The sequence below is a fragment of the Mugil cephalus genome, chromosome 17 (genome assembly GCF_022458985.1).
Source record: "Mugil cephalus isolate CIBA_MC_2020 chromosome 17, CIBA_Mcephalus_1.1, whole genome shotgun sequence".
Classification (NCBI taxonomy): Eukaryota; Metazoa; Chordata; class Actinopteri; order Mugiliformes; family Mugilidae; genus Mugil; species Mugil cephalus.
Genome location: NC_061786.1, coordinates 18619241 through 18644684, shown reverse-complemented (window position 1 = coordinate 18644684; position 25444 = coordinate 18619241). Strand labels below are relative to the sequence as shown.

At 40.9% G+C, this 25444-nt stretch overlaps 3 protein-coding genes across 7 annotated transcripts; 1 reads left to right on the top strand and 2 right to left on the bottom strand.

Annotated features, from left to right (window-relative positions):
• Positions 1–355: 355 nt before the first annotated feature.
• On the top strand, positions 356–13476 carry coq8ab (coenzyme Q8A, genome duplicate b). 3 transcript variants are annotated; one of them, XR_007114563.1, is made up of 16 exons: positions 356–710; positions 916–1184; positions 2290–2586; positions 2678–2744; positions 3846–3917; positions 5081–5206; positions 7221–7306; positions 7416–7556; positions 7631–7712; positions 7876–7969; positions 9327–9468; positions 9642–9749; positions 9834–9899; positions 10972–11058; positions 12022–12369; positions 13274–13476. XR_007114563.1 is itself a non-coding variant. In XM_047610398.1 (15 exons), exons 2-15 carry the CDS (start codon positions 1047–1049, stop codon positions 12313–12315), a joined length of 1800 nt encoding a protein of 599 aa, XP_047466354.1. In that variant the 5' UTR covers positions 356–710; positions 916–1046; the 3' UTR covers positions 12316–12886. The 3 variants fall into 3 exon arrangements, 2 of the variants coding, with proteins under 2 accessions (XP_047466354.1, XP_047466355.1); XM_047610398.1 differs by lacking the exon at positions 13274–13476 and having other exon boundaries at positions 12022–12886; XM_047610399.1 differs by lacking the exon at positions 13274–13476 and having other exon boundaries at positions 357–710; positions 1028–1184; positions 12022–12886.
• LOC125023255 (zinc transporter 2-like) lies at positions 12687–17699 on the bottom strand. Its single transcript, XM_047610402.1, has 8 exons — positions 17606–17699; positions 17331–17533; positions 15922–16068; positions 15541–15694; positions 15259–15457; positions 13966–14071; positions 13748–13882; positions 12687–13378 (listed from the first exon to the last, which is right to left on the bottom strand). Exons 1-8 carry the CDS (start codon positions 17668–17670, stop codon positions 13245–13247), a joined length of 1143 nt encoding a protein of 380 aa, XP_047466358.1. The 5' UTR covers positions 17671–17699; the 3' UTR covers positions 12687–13244.
• Positions 17700–17829: 130 nt separating this feature from the next.
• On the bottom strand, positions 17830–24823 carry dnajc5gb (DnaJ (Hsp40) homolog, subfamily C, member 5 gamma b). 3 transcript variants are annotated; one of them, XM_047610404.1, is made up of 6 exons: positions 24634–24823; positions 24148–24279; positions 22555–22768; positions 22301–22454; positions 20973–21029; positions 17830–19705 (listed from the first exon to the last, which is right to left on the bottom strand). In XM_047610404.1, exons 2-6 carry the CDS (start codon positions 24258–24260, stop codon positions 19614–19616), a joined length of 630 nt encoding a protein of 209 aa, XP_047466360.1. In that variant the 5' UTR covers positions 24261–24279; positions 24634–24823; the 3' UTR covers positions 17830–19613. The 3 variants fall into 3 exon arrangements, with proteins under 3 accessions (XP_047466360.1, XP_047466361.1, XP_047466362.1); XM_047610405.1 differs by having other exon boundaries at positions 20973–21026; XM_047610406.1 differs by lacking the exon at positions 20973–21029.
• Between the last annotated feature and the right edge of the window lie 621 nt (positions 24824–25444).

The following is a 25444-nucleotide window of genomic DNA, read 5'->3' as shown; positions in this document are numbered from 1 at the left end:
AGATAGAAACCTGTCATTTTATTTTTTATTTTTATTTTTGGTTTATGGTTACATTTATATCAAACCTCAAGACTGAATTTTAATTTAGATTATACGTTCTTTAATTTGTCTTCTATGTTCTGTGTAAAGCACCTTTAAATGTCTCACGAGTGAAATGTTTTATTGTAGCAAAAATAAATAAATAAAATCTACACTACCAGTCAAAACTGAATTTAACCTTTCACTGGAAGTGTATTATTTAGTTATTTATTTTTGTGCTCATAGTTACTGTGCATCTAAAGTGAACTCTGAAACGTGCAGCACGCGCTTGAACGCACCACGTGTCTACTTCACGGACCGCCCCGAGCGGACACGTCAGCCCGTGTCCGGGTGATGATGAAGCCTCCATGATGAGCAGCAGCGGGGGAGCTCGACTGACAGTCTGTCGGACCAGTGCGTGTCTTTGTTGATGGTCCCATCCTGCGGCTGAACTTTGCCTCATTGGCCCGTGGGCTTTTTAAACTTTCCCCCCCCGGAGTCGCCTCGGGGAGAAATTTGCATGTCCTTCAAACGCGTCTCGCCGCCTGCCTGCCTGGGAGCTGTTGTGTTTTTTTTTTCAGAAAGGGAATTGTGACAAGTTATATCAAGGTGAACGGCAGCTTGTTACACAATGCCCTGCGCGCTGCCCGCTCACTGATCTGAGAGGAGTTTGTTTTGCGACGCTTCTGCTGGTGAGTGGAAGTTATATTTCCTTCCTTTAACCCTTTAAACCACTGGGCGTCAATTTAGTCCATTTAATTCATCTTCAATGTCTCAGTTTTTTTTTTTTTTGTTTTTTTAAAAAAAAACGTGTCAGTGCGCGTGTTTGTAACTTTCTGCGCTCTTATCAGACAAGCAACCAAGTTGAGCCAAGTTTTTATCGGTGTGTGTGTTTAGATTTTGTCCGTGCATGCTGTGGAAGTGTGGGAACACACACTGATGAGCTCCTGAATCCGCGACCCCACCCTCCCTGAGCAACCTGCTGCACAGACTTCGTGTTATCTTGCAGGTCTCCTCGGGTCAGCGTCATGGCAGCCGGTGACACGGTGGTCTGGAGGGGGCTGAAGTGGGTGAAGCAGGCGGCCGGCAGAGCCTCACCGGGCGGCCTGACCTGCGCCGGGAGCCAGAGGCTGGTGAACTTCCATCACTCCGTCGGGTCAGCAGGGGTGAGCAGTGAGCCGTGATTTGGCCCGGTTCAGGTTTCACAAACATGCAACCCAGATGCCTCCTCTGTGTGTTTTTGTCACCTCACAGACGGCAACAATAACAGCGGTGCTTCATCACGGCTTCTATTTGTCCACAGACTCATCTTTGAAACTTACCCGTCTGCAAAAATAGATTGTGACGCCTCAGTGATTCAAACGAGGGCACCTGGACGTGTGGAGTTTATAGAGGATGTTTCATCCAAGCAAGGGGCTGATGAGGAGCTGGGGTTTAAATAGGAACTAAATAGTAAAGTAGGAAATGGGAACAGAAACTAGCAGGAAACGAGGGTCTGTTGGCAGATAGACACTCATTGAAGAAGCTACTTGTTTCAGGTTTTTTGACTGAGCAGCATCTTTAGGAGAGCGGCAGAATTTCATTTCCACCATGTGTTGGTTTTATCAAACCTGATGAGATCCCAGTACAAGAAAACATATTGTTGGACTCTTTAAATCCAGAAAATAGTCTGTACCATTAAAGATTAGTAGATCAAACGTTTTAAAACGTTATCACTATCAGGAGGCAAGAAGCATTGAATGCTAATTAGCTCAGATAGTCTTGCCCTGGACTGGATTTTGGACTTACTTCCACACGTCTTCAGACAGAAATCACTTGCTTCACATTCATGTTAGTAGCTTGTAATGTGTTGCTGCTCCATAGGAATGAACTAGTTCTGATTTACCCGCCTGTGAAGCTAATTTAAATCGTACCTGCTGGTTATTTAGAAGCAGTTTCTGGGCTTTTTCTGTCTCATTTATTTATTTTTATGCAAATACATCCAAAATGCACGTGTCAATTTAACAGCACAATAACCTTAAGTGTCTGTGCAGCTAAATGACCTTTAAACCATTAAGTTAATGCTATTTTTGCTCCATTTCCTGCATATCTGTGTCTTAAGATTTTGCAGGATTTCAAAGACACTAAAAACTTGATAGTACACACCCGCTATCCTCCCGTTCCGGATCATTGCGACACACCTTTTAGTCAGTAGTGGATGCACACGTGTTCTTTCTCATGAATTGTACTGTTGTGGAAACTCCCAAATGACGTGGTTTTTTGTCTATCCAGGAGACGTTCAGCAGACAGAAGGAAGCCCACGGAGCCACGGCGGCGCCGTTCCACAGATACTCGACCATGGGCGCCGGTTTCAGCGCCAGTTTCGTTGGAACTGCGAACGTGGGCCAGGGCGGCTGCGGTGGGAGATCTGGTACGAAGCGCCTGAGGGACCGCAGGGACTGGCCGGGACTGATGGGACACACGAGGCTGTTCAACCAGGACAACTCCACGGTGGGGCGGCTCACACCGGAGGATATCAATAAAGCGGCGAACGCCAAGAAAACGGACGTGAAGCAGCATAAACAAGTGGTATCCTCACGTTTCCTTTTTTTGTTGTTGTTCAATCAGCTCTTATAAATACATGAGATGAGAGTGGTAAATATAAGTGCTTTTATTTCAGCTCAGTGAAAGAGCCCGGGAGAGGAAGGTGCCCGTCACACGGATTGGAAGGCTGGTGAATTTTGGAGGTGGGTGTTTTTTTTTTGTTTTTTACCTCAAATAAGTGTTGTTAAAGTTAGAGTTGGGACTGCTGCTACTGTAGCACCAGATGTCAGTTCCACTAAAGCAGGAGTCTTATTTTAAGTTTGATTCGTGTTAAAGAAATTTAAATTTGTGGGGGAAAATTCAAGAAAAAAAAAATATATATATGAAAAATGTCCAATCAACCAAAGATTTTGCGACCCCCTGCAGTGCCTCCGTGGATCCTCTAGGGGTCGCACACCCCGTTTTGAAGACCTGTGCTCTAAAAGTATCACCTTTGAATTAATCCGTACATTTCTATTAATATTTTCCTTCTTCGTGAAACGTTAGCAAAGCGTGAGCGGGCTGCTTTTGCTTTCAAATTTGCGGGAAAAAGTGTGAAAACATCAGCAGCAATCCAACCAAATTATTCCTTTCTGAATAAGTAATAGTTTAGTGTCTTTAATGGGATTATTTCTAGCTGTCAACCATTTTTTAAACCAAAGAATTAATTGAGGAAATAAACATTTGTTGAATCACTGACACTGGACTCTGGTAACTCCCAACTACTTTTGACAGACATTGTGCAAACGAGTTGTGCAAATTATTTTTTTGGCAGGGCTGACACTTCCTCCAGAGCAGCTAAAGGCTCATGGGAAGACGGTCAAGTCACTCGCAGAGTTTGTGCAAACTTAGTGAAAAGTCAAAACGCGTGCGGCACTGTTTTTGTTTCCCCCCCTCGTGCGGGCGAGTGTTTACCGCTTTAGATTTAGCTCGTGAGCTCGGTCAGCAGTTCACCAGAGCCGAGGTCGGAACAGAAGAAAGCTCTGACTGGAATTACAGAGTATCAGTAGCCGGGAAAATGTGTCTGGTTCATGCCTGAGAATCCAGCTCGTGTTAAAAACATCATCAAATAAGCAACGCGTTTGGTTCTTCCACTCTTTCCCTGAGCTCTCTGCTGCTGCTGCTGCTTTAAAGGAATTAGACCTCCGGGCGACTGATCGCTGTTATCATTTGCAGACGAAGCAGAGAAACAAGCCTGATAAAGTCATATCTTAATTCACCCGATGTTACATAAAAAACTGCTGCATTCTCGTGTTTTTGTGCAGGTCTGGCCGTCGGACTCGGCATCGGAGCGATAGCGGAAGTGGCCAAGAAGAGTTTCAAGCCCAAACAAGAAGGTGACGAGAGGAGGAAGTTTGTTTTTATTAGTTGTCTGAATGGACGATAACATTTAATTGTGTAAATGACTCCAATAGTAATTGTGATGATGATGATGACGAGGCTCTAAATTCTCTCAGTGCATGTTGTGAGTTACTCATTATTTAGCAGAAACGTTCAAAATAACCAAAAATAAGCTCCATGTTTTGCCCAGTATCCTAGATTATCTAACTCTAAACATTCTGCTGAGACTGTGCATTATATTATATATTATTATATTTATTTGTTTAAATTTTGATTATATATATATATATATATATATATATATATATATATATATATATATATTATATATATATATATATTATTTTGTCTTTAAATCCAACCTATTTTCATAAAAATAAGAAATATTTGAACCTGTGTGTTGTTTGAACAGCTTAATATTGAATGCAGAATGATAATAATAATGTGCGTTTATAAATAGCATTAGGCTGAGTTTAATATAGAACACATTTAGTGGGTGGGTAGTGGGTCCCTACTTAATCTCTCCATCAGTTTGTGTGTCTGAAAAACGTTGAAGACCGTTGACCTTTTCTTTCTGAGGCGTTAAGATGAGTCAGCGCCCCCTCCACTGTCATCTGTCACTCCCAATTTAAACCTGGAAATACAATGAGAGAGTTCGCGGATCTAGCAGGGATAAATATTTAGTACTGAAGTGGATTTATTTATGTCATTCAGCAGCTTCTTGAGCAAATCGACCTGCAGCCATTTATCACCTGGTCTAAATACGACTTGGCCTCAGGTAATAGATGAGAAAACTAGCGTTAGAAGTGTTGGGGTTGTTACTCAGAGCTTTCCCGGCATTAAATCGCGCCTGGACCGGAGCTTTCTTTCAGGCGGTTTGTGCGCGGAGCTCCACGGAAAATTAAATCAAAGCACCATCTACTGCACGATGACTGCGCCGGCCTCGGCCTGACCTCAACCACACTGAACGTTTATGAGAAAGAAACATTCCTGTCACGATAGGAAGCTCTTTGTGAGATCACGCTGGGAGAGACTTATCGGGTTTGAATAAACGTCTGGAGTCGGCACGCTGACGTCATTTTCAGCAAAAGTGGTGCAAGAAAAACACAAAGATTTATCGTAGCAGCTGCACCGAGTGACGCGTGTGCTTTTTCTCCAGGCGATAAGAAGGCCATCCTGGATTCGAGCGCCTTCCTCTCCGAAGCCAACGCCGAGAGAATCGTCCGGACGCTCTGCAAAGTTCGAGGAGCCGCTCTGAAGCTCGGACAGATGCTCAGTATCCAGGGTGAGAGACGTGAATCCAAACCATTAGTGGAAACAGCCACAACATCAAAACCACTAGCGGGAGAAGTAAATGTCATTGAATTAGATGTTGTGTAGACATGTAGCACCCACCTAGACCAGACCAGACCAGACACCCCCACCTCATAGCGATGACACTCCCCAGCAGGATGTAGACAAACACAAAAACAGTTTAGGAACTAAAAAAAAAAACAGCACAAGGTGTTGATCTGGCCTACAAATTCACTAGATCCCAAACTGATCAAGTATCTGCAAGATGATCCACCCCAGAGCCCCCCAACTAACAACATCCTGTTACCAGACACCACAGCACGACCTCAGAAGACCCATGTCCATTCTCTGATGAGTCACAACTGTTTTGGAGGCACAGGGGAGAATATTAGGAAGGTGGTCATAATGTTATGCCTGAATAATAACCGTAGCGATGCGTCCTGACATTTAACAACACAAGGACGTCCAGACCCCTCGCCCTCCTCCTCCTCCTCCTCTCTGTAAACTCTCCTGTACCCGCGTATAAACAAAGGTTCATCTTTCATCACACACCGAGCGCAGATTCGTCCCGAGCTCCACAACAAGACTGGAAAACAACATTTAGGATCGGGGCTTTCGCTGGCGCACCGACGAGATCCCTTCCCTCCGGGCGGCGAAATGTCATCCCCGAAAATAAACGCTGGAGGCCAGCTGAACACAATAAGTGCCATTCCAGCCGAGCTATTGTAGGCGAGGAGTCTAAACTGACGCTGGGCCGCGTTGACTTTAAACGGCGTGCTTACAGTACGCCGCTGTTCCTGCCCGCCCGTCCCCTCCAGCCTCCCGTGTATTATCATTTTAGTCGAGCCACAGAGTTAGGTTTGTTTTCTGAAAGATAAATCCCTGGCGGCGTTTCAGGAACCAGCAAGGTCGTCCCGCGGCGGTTGTTGTTTCTCGAGGGCGTTTCCAGACTCTGTTTTGTCTTTCTAGACACTAATATGGTAGCGAGGTGTGAAAAACGTAATAGCATTTAATCGTGAGCTCCCTTCGTTTGTTTTTAACGTCGACTTTCACAGTTTGTTTCTTGATTTTTTTCAAAACGGCTTCGCAACTTAACGGTGACACGTCAAGGTCCGTTTAGTACCTGTGTGGAGCTTTCAGATCTTAATCAGCAGAGGGAGAACAAGTGGAACGGTTTAATCAGTAAACCACAACTACTACTGCTGCTGTTCAGCATTTTCAGTTCACAATCTTAAGTAATTGTTCACATTAAACACACACCAACACTTCCCCTGTTTGCTTTTCTTAGAAATGTTCATTTGTCCCAGTGCTGCGTTGTTGAATTTCTTGACTTATCTCTTTTCATTTTAAGCGTAATCTTCAGTTTAGATTAGGGCTGGGCGGTTTGATCAAAAATGTATGTCACAGTATTTTTTATTTTTTTCATGCAAAGTCACGTGTTCACAACATTTTTGACTGGATGAAAGAGGAATTAATCCAGTAGATTGACTGAGGATGGACTATTTTACTGTGATGATGAGTAAATCAATGTTATGAAGATGAGATGAAGAAACAGGGACAAATACAGTTACATTTATTTTTGACAAATTTATTCATATTTAAGCTGCTATGTCTCTATCAGCACCACTGGTTACTGTAATGATTGTAGTCTGCGCGCAACATTTTTTTCCTCATCCATAAAAAGGTAAAATTGGGGACACTTTCAGGTACAGCTTTAACAGAGGGGACAAGACATACAAAAAGGGGGACATCTGATCACCCTAAAAACACAACATCCAACGCAGCACCTTTTTTTTTTTTTAACTTTTTTTTCCAAGTTCTGCCACTTCATTTTTCTGACCTTTCCATTTTCACCACACCTCGCAGTGTTAAAAAGCGCTACATTAAAAATGGTCCGGTTTATTAAAAATTCATATCATAACTGGAAAAAAATACCATTACTCGGTATGAAGCAGCCGTAGTTTAGATAATAAATAATGCTAAAGTTTCCTTTTAACGTCTCCCAGACGACGCCTTCATCAACCCTCAGCTGGCTAAGATCTTCGAGCGAGTTCGACAGAGCGCGGACTTCATGCCCACCAAGCAGATGATGGTACAGTACGGCAATCTGTAGCAAACAATACAAATAATAAAAGTTGTCCTGTAATTATATACATCTATTATATATATATTTTTTTGTTTTTGGATGTGTTTCTCCACAGAAAGCCATCAGCAGTGATCTCGGCCCAAACTGGAAGGACAAGCTGGAGTACTTTGAGGAGAAGCCGTTTGCAGCTGCGTCCATCGGTCAGGTGCATTTAGCCAGGTTGAAGGACGGCAGAGAGGTAGCCATGAAGATTCAGGTGAGTGTTGTTAAAGCACAGAGACAATAATAATAATCATATATATGTATATTAAATCAAATGTTTACCCTCAGTACCCCGGAGTCGCCAAGAGTATCGACAGTGACGTGAACAATATCATGACCGCTCTGAGTTTGAGCAACGCGCTGCCTGAAGGTAACATTGTCAGAGGGGTTTTCTTATCACCCCTTTTTCTTTTTCTTTTCTTTTTTTTTTATAAACGATAACCACCGCTTTTGTCTGAGCTTTGTAACCTCCTCTACTGTCAATATACTCACTGGCACCAGCAGCTCGGCTGACGTGGGCTTCTCTTTGACAGGTCTGTTTCCTGAGCACCTCATCGAGGTCATGAGTCGGGAGCTGGCGCTGGAATGCGATTACGTAAGGGAGGCCAAATGTGCCAAAAAATTCCAGTGAGTCGTTTTTTTTTCCCCCTTTGTCTCCATGTGCGTGTTGAGCTTGGAACATATTTTACTTCCCTAGAATCTGAGCATCACTGAACCATAGTCATTCAGCTGTGATTCCCCAAAGTCTGTATTTTCTTCTGATCTTCAGGTGTTAAATGGTGCTTCAAAATTTGACAAAGAAATTAGCTTAATTTAATGTATGAATGAACATTATTGCCCCTTTCAGGGTTCGTGGGCCTCAGGTTTGGAGTCATTTATACATGTAGTATAACTGTTGTGTCCTGCTTTCGGGTTTTTGGTCTGAAATATTCCGCTTTGTAATCGTGTTTAATGTTTTTACACCACATTTCCCAGAATTCACTTGTGAATCAAACGCCTGCATCCAGTGTTTTTCCTGGAAACACAATGACATGATATTAAACCTTGCTGCAGTCTTTGCTTGTAGCATCGTGTATGTGGTACACACTGGTCAGCCATAACATTATGACCATTATGACTGTTGGATTAAATAACACTGATTGTGTATTTATAGATAGCAAACGGATGTTTTGAACTTTAAAGTTGATTTTAGAAGCAGGAAAAAATGGTCAAAGTGGAAGGATCAGGGGCCACACTCCTCTAGTGGGGTGTTCCTGGTCTGCAGTGGTCAGTATTTATCGAAAATCCACAGGGACGTGGGTGACCGATGCGATGCACTGATGCACTGAGCTGCTGAGAAAGTTGTTTTGGGCTGTTTTCGAAGGCAAAACAGTCGTGATGTTACTGTGTCCAAAGCACGGCTGATTGAGTGTCTTGTAGACGGTCTGTTGGCCTTTCTGTGTGCTGGTTTTCTCCGGGACAAACCTTAGCTCAGGTGTATGTGTGTGTGAGTGGATGCTTGATGGCAGCCAGACCCCTGTGAACCTCTGCAGGATTAGCACTTATAGCTAACGTATGGAGTGAGTGAGTGTGATGAACTTTAGCTGCACGGAAAGACCTCTATAAATGTGCATAAATTAATTATGAGGACGCTCTTTTATTTATTAGTCCTGTCAAACTGAGCTCAGAGGACTTCACGGCTAATTAGGGTTAATCCATAATTTGCTTTAATTATTTTTGAGGTATCCGCTTTGTACATGTTAATATCCTAAAAGATATAGATGCAAATGAATGAGTGAATGTTTATTTATTTTGAAAAATAAAAAAATTGCATGTCTCTGTATATAATAAATGGATTTAATATACAATAGTGTATATATAACACTAATTAGTTACTCTCATTACTAACAAATAATATTAGTACAGCTATAGATATATTTTTTTTACATTGTATATGAGTCCTATATGCACAAGTAATATGTCTGTGTTCACACTCTGTGTGCAGGGAGCTGCTGAAGGATCACCCGTTCTTCTATGTCCCCGACGTGATCGACGAGCTGAGCAGCCCGCACGTCCTCACCACGACGCTGGTGCCCGGTTTCCCTCTGGACCAGGCCACGGACCTCTCTCAGGATCTCAGGAACGAGGTACTGCCCTCAGGCCTTCACACCTCTCACGGTGCAGTTAACACCCCGCGCTCTGCCGGGGAAGACTCACCCTCTCCAACCCCGAAGAGACCGTTTTAGCTCTTCGCCCGGCGCGTTTATGAGCTGAATAATGACGCCTCTTTTTTTTTTTTTTTTCTCCTCTCATGTGGCAGATTTGTGAGCAGATTTTGATTTTGTGCCTGAGGGAGCTGTTTGAGTTTAGGTACATGCAGACCGATCCCAACTGGTCCAACTTCTTCTTCGATCCACAAACTCATAAGGTCAGTTTCCTTCGGGCCGGGGGCAGAAACTCTCTCGATGCTTCCTCAAACGCGTCTCTGAGCCGCTGTGTTTTCTGTCGTCAGGTTGCTCTGTTGGATTTTGGAGCCACGAGAGGATTCGACAAGAGCTTCACCGACATTTACATTGAGGTGAGAGGCTGTAGCGTAAAGATTTAGATTCACTGAAGATCCAAAACTAATATAAGAGCTGGTTTATATATATATATAACATCACAGTTTCATTGTGTCAAAGCTGTTGGTGTAATTTAACACTTTTACACATGAATGAATCTTCTTTAAGGCACAAATTCAATTTTAATATTTAAAAATTAGATACTAACCTCATGCTTCTTTGGGGATTTCTATAATTCTATAACTCCTCTCCCTCTCTGAGTTTTGGTGGTTTCACCGTAACAGGAAGTCCTACAAGATAAACTTGAAACAGTTAAAGTAAACAAGGTTATCTCTAGTATAGGACTAAAAATACGTCGGGTTATCTACGGTTACATTTCCAGTAGTTGAACTTTTTGTAATGAGGACATGTTTTTATGTTTAGTAGGAACGTTGAGAACGGAGGATTAAATCTGCTTGTAGTGTCATAATTAGATGGATAATCATTTAATTTGACGTTATTATAACATGAAGACTTATTCTAGTTTAAATCTAGTAAATGTCTAGAATGAGGAGTTGCACGTAGTTTCCTGTGTAGTAAAATCACACGAATGTTAAGATTTTCCCTTTCACTGCAACTTCCTGAGTCATGTTGATGAGAAAGAATCTCATGTTACATGATCTCGGGCCCATAATTACCGTGTGTAAGCTGTATTTGAGAAGATGTCCTCCTGAATATCAATACACTCTAACATGCCAGTTCATTAGGTACACCACGCATTTTAATATAACAGTCCATTAAATCTAAAGCTTTATGAAAATTCTGTGTTTTCATTTTGGAGGCTGTACTTTGTTTAATTTATTACATATATGTCAACAGAATAGTTTAAGTGTCACATATATCTTATATTTAGCCTGATGTATATTACATCTCACACCTTGTCCTGACTATGAATTAAGGCCTGAGTTTTTTTTTGTTTTTTTGTGACTGCAATGTTCTTACAGTAAAGTAAAGAAATCCAAAAACTGAATTGACTCTGTGGTGTCAGTAAAGCTCATGTCTACCACAGAAACATATCTGACATATGGTCTTGTGTATTTGTCGTGTCAGATCATTAAATCGGCTGCAGAGCAGAACAGAGAAGGTGTGCTGCTGAAATCCAGAGACATGAAGTTCCTCACAGGATACGAGTCCAAGGTAAAGATGCAGTCAACAGTGGAATTAACAGTCTCAATGTAATTAATGAGCTCATTATTTCCTTGTTCTAAATAGTTTATAAAAGCTTTAATGAAACAATTATTGTAATAATTTCAGTAACATAGTAAATATTAGCAACGTCCTTTATCGACCTCTAGTGGCAGAGAGAAGGAACTGCAACAGCATGAATTATTTCTTCCTCTGTAAATACAGTCTCTCTTAACGCTGTCATAAGTAAAATACATTAATATGGTTGTGACTTAAAATATTTCTTAAATTTACACATGTCAGCTAATTAATAATGTGGGTAAATTCACATCATTGGTACAGGAACGTTTAGTCTTTTGAGACATATACAATTATTTACTGGATAAAATAATATCTAAGTTAATATGTCATTATATCAACATGATTTACCAAAACAAAACAACAACAAACAACTCTGAACCAATCAGAGCTCTGTCCATGAGTTGTGTCTGAGTAAATGCTGCATGATGCATTATGTAATTTTCAGAAGAAATTCAGACAAACACCACAACTTCTTATTTTTTTTAAGTGAGTGCTGACTTTGATTACTCAAGAGCAATACCACTTAGAGTGATTCTGTGTTAGAAATGTCAGAGTCTCGGCTTTAAAAAGAGACCAAGACCATGCATGAGCTCCAAAATGTTCATGAACAGCATTCAGTTTAGTTTGAGTTTGTCTTAAAATGGGCGGTTGGAATGATAAGAGGTTAAAGGAGGGGTAGGGTTTGTGGAAGATTAAAGTGAGGAGTTAAATAACAGCCAGTAGGAAAATGTGAATAAACACAGACAAACATTTTAAGATAAATTTAAAGAGCTGAGGAAGCTCAGGAACTTTTCAGACTTTGTTGGTGGAATTAAAATCTACTTTTTTTATCCAGCAATTACTACAAAAAATTTCTCATTTTTGCTCCTAAATGTCTCTGTTGTCGTCGTCAAGGCGATGGAGAACGCCCACGTGGACGCGGTGATGATCCTCGGGGAGGCCTTCTCCTCCTCCGAGCCCTTCGACTTCGGCTCTCAGAGCACCACGGAGCGCATCCACAGCCTCATCCCGGTGATGCTGAGGGAGCGCCTCACGCCTCCGCCCGAGGAAACCTACTCCCTCCACAGGAAGATGGGCGGCTCCTTCCTCATCTGCTCCAAACTCAAGGCGAAGATCCCCTGCAAGAACATGTTCCAGGAGGCCTACAACAACTACTGGAAGGACGGAGGGCCTCCGCCTGCACGCTGAACGCCGCTCTTCTTAAAAGCATGCTCAAACCGGGACTTTCTAGGATTGTTTGTGGTATGTTGAACAATTTAACTCACACATTCTTATCTGCAAAGATATATTTTTTGGACGACCTGGACCAGAAGTCGTTCTGGTATTTTTTTTTTTTATTCATATCTGCTTCACACTCAGTGGCTCACTCTGACCAGGACTTCCATCCAGACTAACTCTAGCTTCAACCCTCTAAAACAAAGTGTGCATATCATTTAAATGACTGAATTGTTTTTGTGTGTGTATTTGTAGTAGGAGGAGGATTGTGGGGGGCGGGGGGGGTTGTCAGTTGAAATAAATTGACTGATGCTGCAAAGAGAAACCAAAACACGTTCTGCTCCAGAGCTGAAATGTTCACGCAGGCTGTTTATTTCAAGGTGCAGATGAAGATATGTGCAGAGACACGGATGCCGTCGTCAGACGAGGTCTTAATATTCATGAATATGATCTGTCGGGAAGAAACTTTTAGATTGTTTAAAATAATTGTAAAAAAAATGGTCATTTATAGACTAAATAAGAATAAATCCTTTCTTCTTGTGCATGTTTGCTCAGTTAAACATCAGGTGACAGGTTTCCAGGAGGATGTATTTCGGGGGCATGCACGTATTTCATAAGATGTTTAGCGTCTGTGTAAACGGTTAAGTTGGAATCCCAAATCAGAATCGGTTAAACTGGTTGGAAAGTCAAGTTCCCCGGTATTTCACGGAGATGTGACCATAAATAAAATAAACCAAAACGGGACGACAGCATTGGCGAGAGTAATAAATACTTTTAGATTCTAAAAAGGAGAAGGTGCCGCCGTATAGAAGCGCGACGTCTTCGGAGCTGCAGAAAAAAAATGGCATCACGGACTCCTGAAGTTTAAACAAAACCGTTTCGGTTTAACAAAGAGTCGCGTCTCATGTCAGAGTCTCTCTGCTGTCGACAGAAATCCTGTAGGACTCCACTTGAACGGTGACGCTGGAGAAGCTGAACTCGGAGCGCAGGAGCTTCGTGGCTCTGGTGAGGATGATCTGCAAATCAGCGTCTTCCTCTGAGGACACAAATACAGACAGTTAATACAGAATCATCTAGAGCTGGGTTGTAGTGATTTGCATTTGTCTTAAATAAATTCTGCTTCATATATTTAAACCAGTCTCCAGTATTCAGAGCAGAGAACATGGATTAAACCGTGGAACAGTTCACACATGTAACCAGGCTTCAGGAACATCGGTAAAAACTCAATCAGCCGTTTAAACATGTTCACTGGGAAACATATTCAGAAAATAATGATGGCATCTTAAACACCTAAAGAACCGACCGCTTATTAAAAAAGAAAAAACAGTGACCCGGTGTCAGTTCTAATTGTTTTTGAGTCTTCCATGATCGGGGGCCAGTGAACAGAGGTCGACTTCTCGTCTACCTGCGGCGACGTGGACCGAGAGCAGAGAACGGTTCAGGTTGAGGCTCCACATGCGCAGACTGTGAACGCCGACGACTCCTCTGACCGACAGCAGCCGCTCCCTGACGGCGCTGAAGCTCACGCCCTGAGGAGAACCTGAGGGAAGAGCGGAGACGATGAGTGATGCTGTGACGCCGTGGAGCCGACGGAAGACGAGAAGAGGGGAGGGGCGTGTTTACCTTCCATCAGGATCCTGAAAACATCCTTTGTGACGGGAATCGTCGTCCCGACAACGAGAAACGAGAACAGGAACGTGCAAATAGGATCCGCGACTTTATATTCAGGCTGTGAGGAACAAAGAAATATGATCAGAGGAAGGAAATAAACCACACAGTTGGATCGAAAAGATAAATCTATACCACTACAGTCGTCTCCAGTTTTAAATGTTTTTGGATGATTGGCTTTTCAATCTGTCTAAATATCTTAGTTACACCAATTTATTCAGTGTTTTTCTTGAAATTGTGTCTATTTATACCATATACCTCTTTATAGGACTACACTGATGTTATTCTGTATTTCTTATATTGCCTCAGATTCAAGCCCAGAGACAAAACTCCTTAAAGTTGATGGCAAATTCACTGGGGACTATTTTCAGCTATGCATTAATATGCATTTGCTGCTCACATATTTACAGCAGCAACAATATGAATATTTACTGCACATTAATCTTTCAACTGTAAAATGTCCAGGATTGTGTAGAATATACACTACAGGCCAAATAAACATGATTATTATATAAAAAGAAACTTAGAAGACATTTTTACTATAATTATCAGGTCTTTGAGTTCTTCATAGTAACCTCCTCTGGCTTTAACAACATCATGGCATATATGAAGCATTTGTTCCATGGGATATTTTTACGCAGACTCACAAAATTCAAAGAGTTTAAGTGAATAGTGCACACTGATTGTTTTTTTTTGAAATTGTGAGTCTTGCAAATCTTCTTGACCCTAAACCCTTCTTTTCTTTTGCCGACATTTATTCAGCAATGGTCTGGTAACATTAATGAACAACTAAAGGTAAATTGAGGAAAATGGTTCATATCAATAAAAGTAAAGTCTGATCATGCAGTAAATATGTCCCAAAATACACAGAACTCATCCTGGTTTTGAAGAAAGGCGCAGTAAACAGAAACTTAGAAGTTGCTTCCAGACTTTTGGCCTGTAGTGTACATATATTTCTAATGTTATCCGCTTAAAACGTGGAGGTCTATGCAGTATTTCAGCTTTATTTTGCATTTTTGGTTCTATCCTGTCATTACTGTATTTGAAGTCTAACATTAAAGCTGCACTGTGCACTGTTGGTATTGGTAAAGGTACATTGGAGGGGAAAAAGAAGGAGCAGGTGTGGTGGAAATATTCTGCTTCAGGGTTGAGGCAGATGAATAAATTCCAGTAAATATCCCATATGCAGTGAGTCAAGAAAATGAGAAGGAGCCCGTTTCTAAAGCTCTACAGATGCACGACACTCACCCAGAAGTGGATGATTGCTGCAGCCAGCAGGACGCCGACGCTCTGCAGCAGATCTCCCACCACGTGGATGAAGGCGGCCTTCACGCTGGCGTTACCGTGAGTGTGTCCGCCCCCCTGAGGCCGGTTGTTTTCCCTGGAGGTGGGAAACCCGTGGCTGTGGCCGTGAGAGGCGCCCGACTGATGCAGGATCAGGACCATCCTAAGTTTAAAAATAAATTTAAAAAAAGTCTGTTTTTAGAAGAAAAAGAGGACCACTAGATACAATGACCTTTAGAAACTCACAGCACGTTGACCCCGACCGCACAGGCTGAGGTTATGAGCATGATCTGACTGTCGATGTCATAGTCTCCATCTGTGATCCTCTGGATGGCCGACAAGACGAGCACTGCGGTCACGGCCCAGATGGACACAACGGACAGGAACATACCTAGAATCTCTGAGTAAAGCAACAGCAATGAATTCACAAGAGCTGGTAGTTTAGGACACTTAGATAAAAGACAAACATAGACTGATAGAAAGGAAACAGTTTACTAGATCTCATGTCACTGCACTGGTCACAGCTTTTGCAGAGATTTAAGGGTTTCAACACCTGCAAAATGATGAAACCCTTAAATCTCTGCAAAAGCTGTGACCAGTGCAGTGACTCCCGTGATTTTATCCCACCTGCTCGATGCCACCCGAAGGTCACGGTTTGTGTCGGGGGCCTGGACGAGACCCACAGGGAGAAGAGGCTGATCACGATGCTGCCGAAGTCCGTGAGGAGATGAGCCGCGTCCGTCATGATGGCCAGACTGTGGGCGGCGTATCCACCTGCGGAGGAGACGAAACGCTGCAGACGGTCGGACGGCGTCAAAGAAAAAGTAAGTGTTGTTTTATTTGACTGAGAAAAGTGAAAAAGTCTCAGTTTAAGCTGTTTTGCTTCATTGACATGTCTTCTGCCAATCTAGTTTTAAAAAAGCGGCCAAATTGCACATTTATGTGTTCATTTTTCAACGCTTTGCCTGTGTTGCGCCTCTAATTTACTCCTTAATTGTAAATAAACATCAGCTTTCTAAACCGGCCGGTATTTAACTCTGTGAGCTTCGTCTCTCCGACATATGAGTTACTCTTGTGAAGCTCTTTTTCTCCATCAGAAGTCTGTCTGATCCAAATATGGTCATATCCTTTGTTTTGGCAACCAGTCATTAAAGTAGAAAGGTCGACCGGAAGCTAAACTCGCACCCTCATTGGCTGATGTCTATTTCTGGCAACGTGATTGGTTCAAATGCATCACGTGACCGGATATTCTGCCGGTCCGTGTATATCTGCGAAAATGCCGTCAAATTTTCTATAAGAATTCATCCGGCCGTAAATTGTCTTCGGTAAAAGGAGATGAATGTGGAGACAATCAGCAATGGATCATTATTCATGTTAAATTAATTTACTGAAAATTTAATGTGATATTTTGATATTGTATATGCTGATATTATCATATGATATTTTTTATGAAGGATTTGAGTAGATATGGTTTTGGTACATTTGGTACATAGTGGTTTAAAGGCTGCTTACTCAAAATGAGTTTTTCTGCCACTCCAAGCCAGAAAAAGCTGCTTCAGCAGCTTTTACACACACCAGACTTTCCAGATTTACTCATAACTACATCCTACAGGTATTTAAAAAGGGGATTTTTCATATATAATTCAAAACCTGAGTTGTGTAACATTTTACACCGACAAATTAGATTTTTTTGGATGATTGTTGACAGTATTCTGTGATAAAAGGGGATATCCAAAATCCCATCTGTAAATATCTGGAAATCTAATATGTTTTTGAACCTCACTTTAGCTATTATGCAGATTTCTGTTCTGTAAATGTATGCGCATTAGTGCATATTTAAGTAGATAACTCCTCATTTGCATATTTAGATCTAAATTCACAAAATAATGATACAAAAATACATTGTATTTATGTAAGTAATCAACTGAAGAAGTTTTATGGTGATATCTATTAGATTTTTACCCTATTCACTTGTAGTGTCTCGCCTTAAGCTATAAAGACACATTTGTGAAGGGAGCTCCAGTCTTGCTTCTTACCAATCACCTCTCCGGTCATGAACACGAGGCTGACAGCACAGGCGATGAAGAGTTTCCTCCTGGCCCGACGCCTCACGTCACTTTCGGGTCCAGACAACACGTCCGTCTCCTGGCAGCTCCACTCAGGCTGCCACAGACCGTCCACACTGGAGGCATCTTCACTGGACTCTGAATCTGAAAACTGTCCCCCTGGAGGCCCCGTCCTGTCACAAAGTAAAAACATCACAAGCTGCCCGGGCTTAATTCGACCTCACGTGACGGGAGTAAGGATGTACCATGTACGAGGCTCCAGCTGAGCCTCAATCAGATGCTCTTTCTCTGAATCCTTTGACAGCTCCATGCCCTCAGTCGACTCCCAAATATTGGTGTTAAAATGAGGCTTGACCACTTGCCACCTGCTCTAAGGCACATGTTATCTGAGAGGGGAGGATTACTACGGGAGCCAATGAGAGGTCACAGAGGTGCCAACGCTAGCAAAGAGAGAAATTGACCAGACAGCTTCCAGTTTAACCCAAGTTTATTTCATCAGACAAACAATCATCTTAAAGAAATACGGTCATTTGACACAGACGACAACACACAATAGTGGAATGACTAGAAAAATAGAATGGGAATGTCGACAATGAAACCAAATATACAGTCTTAATAACCTTAAATTCTGAAGAAAAAAAAAATAAACACTTTTATTTAAATCTGTTTAGGCACTTTTGTGAGGTTTGTCAAGTACGATGTCTGGTATTCCATCCACTCAAACTTTCTATCGCTCTCCGTGCAATGTTATTAAGTCCAGATGTGTACAAAATATATATCAACCCTCTATTTAACACCAAGCAGAAAGTAGAAAAATAGAACTCGGCGAGATATAATTTAAAAGCTTAATATACACTCAATTTCTCTTAAAAACCTCCAATCAAAACAATATCGTCCTGAAATTACACACACAGAGAATCAAAGGCAATAAAATTTGGGAAGTTAATTTTAAAAAATGCTGCTTTTAGTGTCAAGTGTAGAAAAAACAACCTGTGCGATTATATGTAATTGTCGTAACCTGTTAAATTATCTGGCACTGAACTAAAGCAGCGGTACAGCTAGCCTCTCCTAGCGTCGCTAAGGGGGCAGTTAGCTTAGCATAAAAACCTGGAGGGGCTCTTTTGATCTACACCTCAGCTAGTACCTCTTTGTTTTGTTCGAACACAAACAGAAATACAAAAGCAGGAAGTAGTAGTTCCTTTTCATGCTAAGCTAGGCTAATCGCCTGTAGGCATGCAACTGGAAGAACGGAATTTTTCAGGATGCTACCATTTTTAAGGTGTCAGGCTAGTTATTTCTAGCCCGAGCTAAGCTGACAACCTCTTTGCTCCAGCTCCATGCCCCATCTGTACATACAAGTCAGTTCATATCACTTTTCAAGTAAACAACAAAAAAAGAAAAAGATTATTTAAAGACATAGAAATTGTTCCATCTCCACCTCACATACATGTAAAATGCAGCTTTTATCTGTCAATTCTTTAATCTGTCTATTAAAATGCTCATTCACTCCTTACTATATTAATGTTAATTGATTACCAATTAGCTGTTAAGACCCTAATATTTTAAATACACAATCTGGTTAAGTAACAATAGCAACATACATCTGTTTAATCTCTGTGAATGTCTATGGCCTCCACTACTGAGTAAGTCCTTATTATTATACTCCTATAGTATGTGTCTATGTGCTGTGTGACTCAACACCAAGTGGTTGGCATCTAACAATCTCTTAAAGAAAAAAAAACCCTGAATAAGTCTATTACAATAAACTATTTCTAAAACGTTTCTGAGCCCTGGGACAAGACGTACTCGTGGCAGCTTTAGGATTTTTCGACTTTAAAGTGCACAAGAGAAACAGTTAGTTATTCTAGAGCTAATCACAGCCTTTGATCTGCGTGGCTCCGTCATCCGGTGCTGAAGTTCAGATGCCACCCAAAAAAAAAAAAAAAAAATACAGAAATAAAAAGATTTAAAAAATAATATAAATATGAGATTGAATCAAAGGCTAAACCATTGGCATTAAAAAAAATAAGAACTATGGCACAATCGAACTGCTGCTTGATACATGTAAACAAATGAGCCTCTGAGATCAAACACACACGCGCGCACACGCGCACACACACACACACAAACACACACTGCATTTACACTCATCATCAACACAACTGATGCTGCTGCTGATGTTGATGATGCAGTCCAGAAGCTGAAGCTCTCAGCGGCGCCACGACTCAAACAAGCATTCACTCATTTATTGATTCATTCCCCGGGGGGCAGTGCTATGACCGTGGCTCCGGGGCCCGAGGTGCCGTTGGCTGCGTGAGGCTGAATCACAATCGGTGCGTTTTCACCTGCAGAAAAAAGGGAAGTTGTGAGCAAGAAAAGCACAAACAGAGTATAATGTTTAGCATGTTTAGTGCCTTCAGTTTAGTGTGTTAGCATGATGGCGATAGAACGTTTTTCAGGCCAAGGACCCAAAACTGACGGGAGATGAAGTAGGAACCTCCTACCTACTATATGTGTTAAACTCAGCCTAGTGCCATTTATAAATATACATTATTATTAACATTTTGCATTCCATGTTAAGCTGTAAAATAATACACAGGTTCAAATATGCATTTATATATATATAGCAGCACTGTTAGCAGCTTCTCTTCTGTTAATATTGCAACTGGGATTTCACCAGGGGACTGAATAGGCTCTCGGCCAATAGCGAAGAACCTGATAGAGTCAGAGTGTAATATGCACCATTGTGATTGGCTCAGCAACAATAGGGCGTTAGATTGACAGGTCTGTCGAGACAACTCCTGTGTCGCTGAATGATTGAAGCGCTGACTGAAAGATAACATTTATCCCTTTAGCAAAATATGTTGGATTCAAGCTAATGTGTATTTAAATAAATTTAAATTTGTGGGGGATAATTATATAAAAATATATATATATATATATATATATATAAAATGTCGAATCAACCTACAATTAATTTCTGGGGACTCTAAAAAAAAGTCTGAGCTGAATTTCATGCAAAAAAATTCAAACCTGGAGAAACGCTAGGAGGTCTGGAGAAAATATATTCAGGGGGGAAATAAAATCAAGCAAAAATACTTAAAAATACTAAAACATCTTTAATTTGTCCAGCTCTGTGCATGTTTAATCGTTTACCACTGATGATATAAATTATCTGATTTATATCTTCGGTATTTGTGCTCCGAGTGGTTTGTGGTTTCTGCTCAGACATTATGCTGATGAATAAACTCACCCAACAGATAATATAATGCTCTAAACAAACATGTCGTACAGGGCAGGCAGAAAGAAAAAGACACTTTTGAGACGACACAACAGAGAGATACGCAACAACAAAACAGAAGCTTAGCACAAACGGCCTGAAATTAATAAATTAATCGTTTTAGTTTTTCGTAGCTTCCACAAAATTAGTCACTTGAGATTAGCGCTTCTTTAACATTTATATAAATAAAACCATTTTTAGTATTTGATGTGGAAAATAAAAAACACACAGTTCATGTGTTAGTAGATTGTGTCTGCTTCGCTATCTGAGACAAGCAGCACAGAGCAGCAGCAGCAGCAGCGAGCGGAGGACGGGATGCGGCGAAACTTTACCTGAAGTTTCAGCGGCGTTGCTAGAGCTCGGCTGAATAATTATTACATGGTCTCCTGCTGTAAAAACAGAAGTAAACACTGAGAAAAGCTGCTTCCTAATAAAACAACCTGGGCTGAGTTTATAGAGAAGCTTCAGAGTTATGAAGCTTAGTGGCTTTGTCTTATTTTTAATTTAATTTGTTTTTAATACAAATTTCTTAACTTGTACAAAAAACAAATATTAAACTCACATTGAGCTTTTATCAAACTTATATAGTTGTGAATGAATTACAGGCCAGGAGCTCCAGGTGTATCCATACAGCACAGGTAAAAGGAAACATTTTCTATCTAGATTAGATCCTAATCTATTCCTGACACCTCCACTATGACTGCTCAGTGTCACACTATACGGCTCTTTTAATGTAAATAGCTACGTGCTGTTCCACCTGTTTTTAATTTATCAGTATGTACAGATCGCAGCTACAACATCGCTGTTTACATATTTGTGCACTTCGTGTGCGTAAGCAGGTGGAAACGTCTTCCATTTGTACAACCTACACAGAAACCAAAGACCAACTAGAGATCGACCGATACGGATTTTTTAGGGCCGATACATGCTGTTGATTTATCTGAGCCGATATTTGGAGCTGATGCTGCTTTGTCTCCCTCAATTTGCAGGATAAAAATTAAGTCTCAATTTAGCCAAATACCTAAACATTTATTGTGGCTGATTGACAACCTGCAGGTATTAGCTTGGCAGGGAGAGAAAAATTCATCAGCTAGCAAACTCCTACTTAACAACAACAACAGTAAAGGTCAGGACTGTTGCTAATGACTGTGATGTGTTGGCGCTGAGTGACAAAGTGAATAGATGTTTGTTTGGTAACCGTTTTCTATGAGTACAGGCATTTTCCAGCTTCCAGCTGCACGTACTCTTCTAGTGGGGGAGGGGCAGTGTATGGGCTGCACGGTCCGCAAATATCGGCCCGATATATCAGTCGATCTCTATAATCAGCCTTATTATAGCACGACTAATATTATTAGACTTTTATTTAGGACTAAACTGCTTAACATAATAAATAAAGATAATGAAAATACACACTGAAAACTGGGCGGCAAACAGCACAACAGGATGTTTAGCCTGAACAAGCCAATGATCTTATGATCATGTCACTGCTGTGTTTTGGTTTTTAAATCAAATGTTCTGCATTAAGCTTTACAGGTTTTTTTTCTTTTCTTTTTTTTTTTATTTCGTGACGTGTTGTTTTCCAGATGTGTCACCACTTTTTCTCTCATGTTGGCAGAAGCTAAACTGAATCCAAACCAAACATCCGATCAAAGTCCCTCACCCTCATCTTGTTCTCTGATCTCTGCCTCCAGGTCTTCCGGGTCCATGTAGACGAAATTTTCCTCATCGTCTGGCGGCCTGCACTTCCCACAGCAGAAACAGCAGCAGCAGAAACAGCAGCAGCAGGTGAAAATACTGCAGCAAACCACAAGACCCTGAAGGAAACAAAAGTATTTATGACACACGTGAGACACTTTATGACGCCTGCTGGCACAACAACATTCGAACCTTTGAGCTACATCCCGTGTTTCTCACCTTGAACCAGCATTTGGACATGAGGAAGTAATATTTGACGCTCTCTTCCCCAAACTGCTCAGCTACGTAGAGCCCCATGGATCCATACTCGTCGTATATACCGCGCTTGTTCTCATCACTGAGGATGGAGTTGGCGTTGTTGATCTCCTTGAATTTCTCAGCAGCTTCTGGGTTGTCTGGGTTTTTATCAGGGTGATGCTTTAATGCTAATTTCCTGGGGAGGAAAATGAACAAGAGCTGTAATTCAGACCCTGAAATGCGTGTGACAAATTTGCTTAAATCAATCAACGCATAAATGACACCGGAATCAGAGGTGTGGTCGCAATAAAATGAAAATGCTATAATGTGTTTTAATAGATCATCTCCTCAAGAATGCAGAACCTGGATAGTTGGTCGACAGTAAACACACACGAACACACATAAATCTGTGTGGAATAATTTCAGTTTTAGTTTTTTCATTAAAAACACAGAACACAGAGTTTAAAATGTAGCTGACTCCACAGTCTTCTTCTCGTCTAAAACAACCTGCAGGCTTGAAAAGTCGCTCGCTGACGACACTTGCACTTTTCACGGAAACAGATTCGTTCCACTTGGTCCAGAGTGGAAAAGCAGCTTTTGTTGTCCTGTCAACAAACAAGGGCGTCTGCCCTCTTACTGATAGTTAGACATTCACCTGTGATGTGACAATGACTGGCTGCTGGCCTGGCATGCAGGACATCAGTTGGTTTTAATATAGATTTAATTTGTTTACAAAACAGCTGAACCAGCTTTTTATAGTTTGAGCCTTTCATTGTTTGTTGTCCACTGCCTTAATGAACATTAATGATTATTTTTTTATTAATTGTTTACCTCTACTTTTTATGCCAACTGCGTTTAATTTATATTTAGTCTTATTTTGCGTGCTGTTGTTAAGCGATTATTTTATATCTCTGGATAGTGCTATATAAATAAATCATTATCATTATTATTATTATTACAACTTTGGTCTGAGTCCATTTTGGGTGTGCGCTAGCAAATAATTCTGCAATTCTTGCATCATCTGATCAACTTTTCTGATGCTGTCATCAAACCTTGCACCCTTACATTTGTCATTTGACCGATTCTGAAGTTAACTGTACTTAATACAGATGGACAGGGCGTTAGTGCAACTCGTTATGCTTTCATAAGAAACACCAGGGGTCTATCTAGAAAACACGCAAAACAAATAATAGTTAAAATAGGTTCAGGACCCGGAGTGACAATATTACGTTTATTAGGATCGGATCACGGGCAAGATTCATAAAAAAAAAAACACAGGTTTTAGTGCAACTTCCTCCCATAATTATGGTTTAAATCCATTTTTAGGGGAAAACATCAACATACCATATCCAAAAAATTAAATAGTTTGACTTTATTTTTTTAATAAGTAGTTTTAAGTAAGTAATTCTCCAGTGATCTAAAGTGTCTTTGAGGTATGGCAGCACCTATTTGAATTAACACCAACCAAGATCTCACTTATGTCTCCACAACAGTGTTGTTTTCAAACGCTTTATTTCCCACGTGATTAATGAGTGAAAAGAAAAGAGGCTCTAAATTTGAAGAATGTAAACACACCTGTACGCCCTTTTCACTTCATCTGGAGACGCTCCTTTCTCCAGGCCCAGGACCTTGTACAGGCTGTCTCCTGCTGTGGACATTTTCCTCTGAGGTCTGTTTGGATCCTCCATGTTTCAGGATATATGGCGGCTGTGACATAAGGAAAAAATAATAATAATAATAAAAAACAACAACAACAACAACAACAACAAAGGCATTACCGATCACTTCCTGACAGACACAATCTGGACTCAGTGATAACGTGACTTTAAACCACACAAAGTTGAGTGAGGGCGTAAATAAACGCAAGACAATGTGAAACACAGAATGCTGGAAAGTCTTAACAGCCACAGATAGTTGTTAAACAAAGCCTCAAACATACACTAAACTTACGCTTGACTGAAATATTTAACAAGTTTTCATGCGGGCTCGACTCAAGTCAAACTGCTAACTGACGCAGACAACTTTAGCAGGTCGAAGTTAGAAAGTTAAAATCTGACCCACCGGACAAATAAATGCGTTGTTATCCGTTAAATCATGCAGTCCGAGAGTTTATCCGGTGACATACGTAAAATAGTTTTCATTTAAGTGTCACTGGAGCATGGCTTGATGTATTCAAATGTATCTCCTCATGCCCCGGGAGAATCTCAGGGAGCGGTGAACCCGGAAGTTAGAGAGCGCAAGGAACTCTGGGTAAAAAAGAAACCCTGCTATTTGATTGGTTAGTTTAGTGTGCATTTTATTTATGTGCAGTAAGCTGGACCATTGAACCGGGAATTAAATAAATCAATAAACTCATAAAAAGTACGTATAATTTACATAAACATATAAGTACGTGATTCGAAACAAAACTTAATATAACTGGTGTTTATGGAAGTTCTTGAAAAAGTTAGTTTCGCCTGGAATTGACTTTTTTTTTTAATGACAAAACAGATTGTGTAACTCTTCTGCATCAATTTAAGGTTCTCAGTGAATATTTCATCTACTTTAGTCTTATTTTTACCTGACTAGACCTTCTGCTGTTTAATTATTTGCATCAAGGTTTATTACCCACACAATAATGTATTATTTATAGTTCTTTAATTGCACATAAATATTATGTAATCCCCACTAATAACTTACTTATTGTTCATTATTGTTTTTTATGGATTTAATTTTCATCTATTACCAAGGCTGCAGGATGCCTACAAAGCAGACTAGCTCTTCTTCACCATTCACCTTGAAAAACAAGTTACAGCACTTGGATAATATCAGTAGGTGTTGCTCTGCTGCAACCTTTCTGTGTTACCTGCATGGTCAGACTTGTAAACTCAGA